Source organism: Cannabis sativa, chromosome 4 (genome assembly GCF_029168945.1).
Source record: "Cannabis sativa cultivar Pink pepper isolate KNU-18-1 chromosome 4, ASM2916894v1, whole genome shotgun sequence".
In the NCBI taxonomy this organism is placed as follows: Eukaryota; Viridiplantae; Streptophyta; class Magnoliopsida; order Rosales; family Cannabaceae; genus Cannabis; species Cannabis sativa.
This window is the reverse complement of record NC_083604.1, coordinates 37548698-37558665: the sequence shown is the minus strand read 5'-3', so window position 1 is coordinate 37558665 and position 9968 is coordinate 37548698. Positions and strand designations below refer to the sequence as shown.

Here is a 9968-nt window from a genome sequence, read left to right as displayed (position 1 = left end):
GCTCGAGACCAAATTCTTTCTCATCTTTGGAGTATGCATGACTTCTTTGAGAATCATAGTTTTTCTAGAGGTAAACTTTAATTCCAGATCACCAGTACCAGCAACAATAGTAGTGTGAGAGTCACCTAACAACTCTTTCTTATCCTCGATTGCAGTTGTGTATGTTTTGAACATAGCATGATAAAAGCAAACATGGCGAGAAGCGCTAATGTCTACGCACCACCCTTCTGATCCACCAATCAGGTTGATCTCTGAAATCATAGTTGTATAAGGTAGCTCTTCAGTCAGGTTAGCTTGTGGAGCAGAACTAGACCTGTTTCGACACTTGCGTGCCATATGACCTAGTTTGTTATAAAGAAAGCACAAAAACGGTGTCAAGTCATTCTTATTACGGGGTTGCTGCTATTTGTTTTGGTTCCTTGGAAACTAATTTTGATTGTTATTCCGAGAATTATTGTTGCGGTTTGGAGCATGCTTGGGACTCTGATTCTTGAAATTTTTCCCAGTGGGTTTTAGAATCCCACTGGATTTCTTAGTGTTGTTGTTGGACACAACAAGAACTTCTTCTTTCTGGTCCTGTTTACGAGCCTCCTCCTCAATGTAAAGGCGAGTGATTGGACTTTCCAAAGAAAATTCTTTTGTTTTGTGTCTGAGAATATTTTTAAAATCTTTCCAACCATGAGGTAATTTGTCAATAATAACAGCAATTTGGAATTATTCATCTAAGGATATACCTTCAGAAATTATTTTGTGAGCAATTTTTTAAAGTTCATGAGACTGAGCCTCCACTAACTTGTCATCAGTCATCTGGAATTTGAGGTAGCGACTGACAGCGTACTTCTTAGTTCCAACCTCCTCAGTGTCGTATTTCTTTTGAAGTGCGTCTCAGATTTTCTTGGCAATTTTGTTAGAATTATAGTAGTCATACAAATCATCAGATAAGCCATTCAAAATATAATTTTTGAACAAAAAATCATTCTCAACCTAGCTTGCTAATCAGCAGTTTGCTTCTGTTTTTCATTATCCTTAGCAGTATCACAAACAACGGATTTATTAGTCGTCAGAACATAAGCAACCTTTTTCATAGTGAGGAAAAATAACATTTTCCGTTTTCATATTTTAAAATGGCTTCTCTCAAAACGAAAAACATTTGTTTATATCAACAACACCAAAATTCTCATCGGTAGTCATGACAGAAACAAATCGTTTTAAAATTGTTAAAAATAGTTGTTGTAGAAAATAAAAGGAACGAATTTACCAAATTAAAACTTGAGTTGAGTTGCGGACTAGGTCGCTCTTTTTAAGACGTTCGCGGTACTACTTAGAACTCTGCAAGCAGACTATTAGCCTAATCGTCCCCAAGATAAAATAACCCGATCAAGAATACTGTATCGAAGCTCTATTGCACGATAAAAAACCGTCGAAATATCACACCAAATAATCTAGTACTGCTCAGATACATATATATTATAATCGTATATATATATATTGCATATATTTTTTTTGTGAAAAAAGGATATCGTTCCCATGTTGGTTCTGATGCATTATATAAGAACACACAGAATGAAGTAACAAGAAGAAAATCATTTTTCTGATCGTGGGGATCGTATAAACGATACTGAAAATACAAAGTGAGAAATCGTCTTACTAATTAATTAAACGCATTTAAAACTATTTGAATTAATTAAATAAAAAATAATAATTTAATAAATAAATTTTTTCCAAAAAGATAAAGTGACACCACACTTCCCAGGTCAGCACGATCAATCAAACGAACTGTGGCAGCGTGCTTGTGGTAGCCTAGTGTGTAAATCCTCACTCATACGCACTAAATTGAGTACCTATTGGGCCATAACCCAAGTTCAAAATTTACTCATTATATACACTTCTAATAAAATATTTTTATCAGCTTTATTTTTCATTTTTGTAAAATTTTACAAAATTCCAACAAAAATTAAATGAAAATTGACGTGTAAATACATGCGTAATGTTTAATAGAGTAATTTTGTTTTTTTTTTTTTATTCAATATTTATTTTAAATACACTAGGCTTTGGTTTAATAGCACGATAAGTGGCATCCCTAAGTGTATCCAATCCATCATAAATTTGGCACAGGGAACTAGTGTGAAGTTTTCAATTTAAAATGAATTGACAATGAACATCACGAAACTACCCAAATTTCGTGTATTTGACTGACAAACATCTCTAGTGGCGAAAATTGGAGATTAGCAAATCACTACAGAAGATACAACCCAAGCTAAACCGGAAGTTAGTAAATTGAACAGAAAAAATCTTATAGAAAGCATGCCAGGTATGTCAGGATCAAAAGCCTTACATCCTCAATCAGCAAAAGTTGTGGGCTTACCAACAAAAGTGAGAAAAAAAAAAAAAAAAAAACACCGACGGGTGGCACGAATTAAACTCCCGTCCCATTTCTTGAGAAGAATTCCCTATACAAAAAGGATACTTAACCTTAACCAGATGAAAAAACCATTTTTACTCAAAAACAACTTATTGCTTTATTATTATTATTTTTTTTCTCTTTTCCGGCAAGCGGACAAGTGTAGTCCAATTTAGGAGAAAGCAGCGAGGAGGCAAGAATGGTCAGTTTAGGGTAATTTCCCCTTCATTTCCGTTCACGGGAGCACAGATCTAATTTCTTTCCTATCGGGACCAAAAACCTGGCAAATGAAACCACATTACTTTCATCAGTATCGAGTAATGGAGAAAAAAATTTCTTACTAATTTAATTACACTTTCAAGCTGTCAAATGTTAATCTCACCTCAAGTCCAGCATCTTTCACATAAATATTTGTGAAGAGTTCATGCGTATCTGGCATTGGACTCTCCTAAAAAAACAAAATGGAAAAAGAAAAAAAATCAAACATCCTATAACGATCGGAGCAATGAACCAATCAAATTATGAATCAGAAATATGCATGTTACCTTTGCCTTTGCAATGGCTTCGTCAACTTCTTTTCTTACTTCCTTCTCAGTATCCTGTAAAAGCAGAATAACTGTATCAGCAGTAACGAAAGGTTGGAATTTTTTAAGGATGATAATTATCATTTATTTTTTTAGGGAGCTTCATTGCATATTTCGATTATTTGTTCTTCAGAAATATAAAATATTTTTCAACTTTATTGTAATTAAAATACAAGGAAAAATTGTTAAACTTCCACGGACTGGATCCACAGATTCCATAACCTACTGAAAAAGTTCAGACGAAATGGGTATAAATAGAATTCGATGAAAACATCCAACAACAAAATGATGAGAACCAACAAAGAAAAAGTGGTTCCTAAAAACAAGTAGACGGATGTCAAGTTTAAGGTGATTTTACAATGCACCCCTTTAAAAGATATGTACTGATACACTCTCTATTTGTTTCGACATCTAGAATAATTTTTTAATCTATTTTTTTTTCATATTCATGTACGTTATAGCTATTTAAGATATTCTATAAAATTTTGAGAAATTCAAAATAATTTACAATATAGAAAACAATGTTTAAACAGTCTATTTTACACGCGTATAAAATAAAATAATCACGAGTGCAACACACGATTTCAATGCAATTTTCGGCGTGTTAACTTATTTGAATTTCTTAAATTTTACAGGATGTCTTAAATAACTATAATTTACATGATTATGAGACGAAATTTGACTAAAAATTATTTCGGATAATAAACGGATAGAGATGTTTCAGTGCATAGAATTTTCCTCAAGTTTATTATTATTATTATTGTTATTATCATTGAGTAAATTAAAATTTTGCTCCCAAGCTATTACCACTATCTTATTATGCCCATTGAACCTTTTCAGGTTTTAAATGCCCTTAAACTATTATCGTTACATTATTGGGCCCCTTGGCTAATAGAATGATGTGGCAGTGACAACTGTCACATGATTGCTACATGTATTATTTAAATAAAAAATAACTAATAATAAATTTAAATATATATTCAATACTAAAAAATAATACTGAACTAAATTAATGATTAACATAAACATTTTATTTAAATGTATAATTAATTATTAATTATTTTTATTTGATTAATACACGTGGTAGTGACAGGTCACTTGTCACTACCACGTCATTGTTTAAAGTGCCATAAATTCTTTTAGACACGTTAGATAAAAAACTAAGAGAAGAAGCAAAATATATATATTTGGAATGGGTTAATGTTAGCAAGGAAATGATAATGTGAAACATTACCTCGTTTGTTTTGAAAGCTTAACCTTGGAATGTTATTCTATTAGTTATATAACTACACCCTTGAGAAGGATAATGTTGAGGTGGGATTGAATTATTCCATTCCATTATATTAATTAAATATAACATAGTGATAAAATATATAGTTTTAATTAATAAAAAAATACAATAAAATTTAATATTTACTAATTAATAAATATACTTCTTTTATAAATAATTATTTTATTTTATGTATAATTAACATTAAATAGATATAATAAAAAAAATATTTTTATTTTAATTTTTTAAAATAATATATAAGATTCCTATACTCAACCAAACAATGTAATTCAATTAAAGCATAATATTCTCTTTCATAATATTCCCTATAGTCAAATTATTTTAAAAACCTCACAATATTTCCTATAATCAAATTATTTTGAACACCTCGTACCAAACACCTAGTTCAGAAGTATTTAAAACAACGTGAAAGTTCGTGGGGGCATAATAAGATAGTGATAATAGTTTGGGGAGTAAAAAATCAAATTCACTCTTTCTTCTTCTTACTATTATCATTATTATCATTATCATTTTCCAAATGAATAAAAAACAAACAAACAATTTCCAGCGAAATGATAAAGGGCAGAAAAAGAGAAAGGAATTACTTACCTTGAGATCCTTCTCAGTAGCAATATCATGAGATAATATCAACTTTCTTATCCTCTCAATTGGATCACGCTCCTAAAAATTAATAAAGAAAAGCACTTCAGTATTATACAAACAAACACAAAGGAAGTTATCTCCTAAAGAGAAATCTCAAAAGTACATGCACCAACCTGTCTCACACCAGAGATCTCGTCACGTGTGCGATAGGTACTTCCAGGATCAGACATGGAATGACCATGGTACCTATAAGTATCCATTTCGAGAATCTGAACAAAATTACAAAGATATTACATAGGTTAACCAAAAAATTCTATAGAGAGGAAAAGGCCAAGAGAGACACAAAGTACCAATGACGCTAGAAAAGAAACCAAGGCAAATATTCTAAGTCATTCAGATTCACATTATACAGAATAAATAGAACATAGTATTTCTATACAAGGAAACTTCACAAACATGTGGAGTAACCTTACAAAAATTTAAACATACTTGCATAACAAAAATAAATGGGAGAGTGACAAGACCAGATGGGGTAAAATTCAAGTGCAAAGGTGTTGGGATTCCACATCGACTAGATATAGAATCTGTTGGTTGTTTATAATCACTTGCTCACCCTCCTCAAATACGCTAGTCTTAGAACTCACAAGTAATGGTCCAAATTTTTAAAAGAACTCACAAGTAATCAAATGGTATTAGAGAAGCATCCTCTATTGGGACTCACATTATGAAAGAGGAGGCCCACAGAAGTGGTGAGCTGCAGAAAGGGGAATAACTGGAGAAGCCTAGAATGGACCGCCACAAAGTGGTCTTCTGGATATGTCAGCTATAGAAGGGGTGTACTGTGAAGAGCCTACATCAACTCTGTCTGGGATTGTTTGGAGGTTTATACATGAAGATACAATGCCTAAGAGATCTTTTTTGCTTTCTATTTTTTAATAAACATAACATGTGGCTTTGAAAAAACATTTATCCAAAGGAGCATAGACTTAAAATGGCAGTAAATATGTTCCAAATATTTGAATTGAATCACACAATTTACATCCTCAGATTGGTTTTCAAAGCATAGTCTATATTTTTCTATATGTAAAGTGCAAAATTCTGCAAAGAAAACTCATCAAATTAAGCTCTTACTCACATCATCTCATGGATCCAATATACTTAAGAAAATACAATTTCCTTGTCATTTTTCTACTCTATATGGTGCTGCATATAAGAGCTTAAATTACCAGTGCATAGTCTCATCATTGTTTTCAAATCCATTCGAGGGGTGGTCCAAAAATGTACATGAGGCTACGCCTCAGCTGTTGCTATTGAGGCATACGCCGCACACTGATGAGGCGTATGAGACACACACCTCAGCCTTGGGCTTGGCTTTGTGTGTTAGGGCTGTTGTATTGTGGGCTCCCTTGGGCTTTATTTCAGAGCTATTTTTAGGCTTTTAAATGACTTGAATGGGCTTTAGTTTGAGTCTTTTATTAACAGATTTTCAATAAATAGAATAGGAAAGATAAATGAAAGCCTAAAAATCTTAAACCATCGAGGCATACGACGTCCCTTCCGCCTCTAAGTCACAATAAATCTTAACAGAGTCACTGCAGCCACTCCCACTGTTCGTCTCCCTGAAGAGCTATCTCCTTCTTCACTCTTTCTCAAAGTCAAGGCAGCTCCTAAGCTAGTGTTGGAACTAAGAAAATGTCTTCTTTATATATTTAGATTTTTACCATTCCTCCAAGTTAGGAATTTTCATTAGAACTTCAACCTTTTATGAATTTAGTATATGAATATTATGAGTTTTATGATATATTATAAAGTTTTTCTTCTTATTGTTGTAGCGTACACCTTGTTACCCGATTCCATTTCTCAAACCAGAGTCTCATACTTATCTACAACAAGTCATGCAGGAACTACAGTTTTGATTTATTTTATTTAGATAATGATGATTAAAAGATGATCATTAATTTTGAATTTTGATTTCAATTTTGAATTTTGAAATTTGGTTTTCATTGTTTTTTAATGATTAATGAATAATTGTGTAGGATTTCATTCATGGCATGTTACTTACTAATGCATGTTCATGTTATCAATCAACTATTATTGAACATTTATTTAAATAGACAATAATTAAGGTTAAACTCACTCCTCATTAAAAAACTATTAACAATCTACTTGCCCAACCAATACTACAGATTTTAATGAATTATGACCCGAAACTAACCCTAGACCCATGCACTTTAAAACAAGCAAATGTCCCTAAATTCTATACTTTCAGCTGCAGAACATAAGAAGAAAAACAACCTAGAACAACCGCAAAGCTTTTCTGTGTTTGGAAACCTTTGAGTTGCCAGCAATAGTACTGGAGCAATAAATTCTTTTTTGTATCCTTTAAATAATCTGATAATACTATCCAGTATCGACTACATGTTTCTTTTGCAAGAAAGTTAGAGAACACTAGCAATAACTCACAATTGGTCCGTTCTTCAAAGCGTGCTCTTTCGCGAATTTGCATGCCTGTTTCACCGCAAGGGCATCCATGCCATCAACCTGTTCAAAAGAGAATATAGATCATGTATCGTTGACTGAATACCCCAGTTACTAGAGCAAATAGTTGAGTAGCTACGATTTGCGGTGCACCCATACAAGCTACAGCATATTTTCAAGCCTATATATCACCTCATCACAATTGAAATTAAAAAAAAAAAGGACAAGCATTTGCACAACAAATAAAGGGCATAAGAACTGCTTTAACTTGTATAAAGCAAAATTATTCGAACCAAAAAACCTGTAATAAAAAACACGTATAATCTCCCTATTAAACTGCATGACTAATGAACGAGGCAAAAAAAAGGATATAACGGAGAGGGAAAATGGAAAAAAGAAAAGTAGCTTTGAAACTAGTGGGCAACAGAAATAAAGTGAATGGCCTTAACAAGTAAACAAGCGCTACAAATTTGTTTCTATCCCAACTAACTCCATTTTAACTAGTAGCAACCGTCCAACATTCTCCACCAACTATTCCAACTAAATCCATTTCAACAAGTGGTATTTTTCAGTGATGCAATGCATTGTAGCTTTGCTAAATATGCAATTTCAATTTCCAACAACTCTTTTCAGCTGGAAAAGTGTGGACAAAACCCAGAAAGACAATAAAATTTGAATGCAGCGTAATACAGAATCAACAAAAAGATGATCACGAATTTACTAGCCTCACCTTCAAGCCAGGAACATAGTCCCCACGCTTGTAATACGCCGGGCTCTTAGCTGCTCTCCACTCGGCAGTGCCCATTCCATCTGTATTAAAGAGAACCCAAATCAAAACCAAACTAACCCACGAAAGACCAATCTTAAAATACAATTCTTGAGCAATGCTTACAATGGTTGTTCTCGCAAACCAAAATGGCCGGCAGATCCCAAAGCGCAGAGATGTTAAGGGCCTCGAAGAGCTGCCCCTGATTGGCCGCACCATCACCGTACATAGCAAAGGACACAGCTTCGTCCTTGGAATACTTCTGGGCGAAAGCCAACCCACATCCAAGCGGGACCTGAGCCCCAACAATGCCGTGACCGCCATAAAAGCCAAACTCTTTTTTGTAAAAATGCATCGAACCTCCTTTTCCTCTTGAGCAACCGGCCTGGCGACCCATAAGCTCAGCAAACACCTCCAAGAGTGTCCCACCACGGCCGAGGAAGATACAGTGGTCACGGTAAGCAGTGATAATGGCGTCCTTTTTGGTGATTGCGGCCTCCATGCCGACGGCGACAGCCTCCTGTCCGTCGTAGAGATGGCAAAACCCTCGGATCAACTTGGCCTTATAAAGCGAGTCTGCAGCGATCTCCATTCGGCGCATCAGAGCCATGTCGCGGAAGAAGGTGAGAAGCTCCTTGGGCGTGGTTTCAACGGAGCGCGAGGGCTCTTCGATATTGTGCGCTGTGAAAGGGACCGAAGTCTCGATCGTGAGGGTGGTGGAGTCGCCGTTCGCCGCCGATGAGATCGGACGGCGGAGAGGAAGAGTGCATGAGAAGGCGGCTGTGAGCGGCCTTATGAGATTAGATCGAGATGGTGAGGTAGCTATGTGTGATAGAGTCATCTCGATCGTCGGCTTTGTTCCGGCGAAGAGAGAGAAAGATCTCTGAGTTTTTTGAGAGAGAAAGTGTTTGTGTGAGAAAATGAGGTGTTTGGTAGGGGAGGAATGTAAAGTAAGAGTCAATGGTGGGCGAGAGAAAATAGTGGGTTAATTCTGATGTGTTTAGTACTTTTAGTTTTTATTGTATTATATTGAATTAGGAAATAAACTGTGTGCCATTTTATTTTATTTATTGATAATTAAGTTATAAAAATATATTAAAAATGATAGTTTTTTAATAGTATGATTAATTATTCTACTAAATTCTTTTTTTTAAAAAAAAAGAAAAAATTTTATTTAAAAAAATTAGTAAGATACAATTAAACAAAGCACAAGCCAACAACAACCAAACGGCAGCCACTAAACCAGTAGCCACCAAGAAAAGCAAAGGACTACCAATTTTTAACTACATTTAGTAAATACAAATTTCTTTGACTCCTTTTAAAGGGGTATTTACTCAAAACTCTAAGCTGAACAATACTTCTCACTTCCAAGCTAATGTTTTTGGGAGCAGCACAAGTCAAGTCAAAACTACACTGATTTCTATTAGCCCACAACTGATAAAAGACAGCTGCTGTCACCATGTTTAAGAGACGATTTTGGAGGTCTTGCTTCTTGAAATTACACCTGTAGCTAAGGTCAGTGTTCGAACTAGGCCAACTGTGAACTCCAAGCCAAGAGCTCCCTTCTCTTTGCACCTGCTTAGTGAAGACGCAGTTGTAGAAAATGTGCTCGTGAGTTTCAGCCTCACTTTCGCACACCGGACACAAGATGTTTTGCAACGGCAAAATCTTACTAAGAAAATCTCGAGTAAGCAATTGGGTGTTGATGATTTGCCAATAAACAAATCTATGTTTAAGCAGCAGCAAGTTGTCCCAAATGCCTCTTGAGTACTGGATTTTCGGCTTCTCTACAAGAAGGTTGTAGAAAACCTTCGCTTTGAGTTTGGTACCTGTCACCGCAAGCCTCAACATGGCCTCATCTGTAAA

The 9968-nt window shown here is 34.7% G+C and overlaps 1 protein-coding gene across 1 annotated transcript; it reads right to left on the bottom strand.

The window, feature by feature from the left end:
* Positions 1 to 2258: 2258 nt before the first annotated feature.
* On the bottom strand, positions 2259 to 9133 carry LOC115712627 (pyruvate dehydrogenase E1 component subunit alpha-1, mitochondrial). Its single transcript, XM_030640931.2, has 8 exons — positions 8229 to 9133; positions 8067 to 8146; positions 7322 to 7399; positions 5032 to 5127; positions 4865 to 4936; positions 2947 to 3000; positions 2784 to 2849; positions 2259 to 2681 (listed from the first exon to the last, which is right to left on the bottom strand). The coding sequence occupies exons 1-8, from the start codon at positions 8941 to 8943 to the stop codon at positions 2637 to 2639; spliced, it is 1206 nt and encodes a 401-aa protein (XP_030496791.2). The 5' UTR covers positions 8944 to 9133; the 3' UTR covers positions 2259 to 2636.
* Positions 9134 to 9968: the final 835 nt, after the last annotated feature.

Excerpts from the sequence above, each read along its gene's own strand:
- LOC115712627 (XM_030640931.2), bottom strand. The coding sequence starts at position 8,943 with ATGACTCTATCACACATAGCTACCTCACCATCTCGATCTAATCTCATA. Across the intron at positions 5,128-7,321 it reads CTTTGAAGAACGGACCAATT|ATTCTCGAAATGGATACTTA; the intron begins GTGAGTTATTGC and ends AATTTTGTTCAG. Across the intron at positions 2,850-2,946 it reads AAGCCATTGCAAAGGCAAAG|GAGAGTCCAATGCCAGATAC; the intron begins GTAACATGCATA and ends TTGTTTTTTTAG.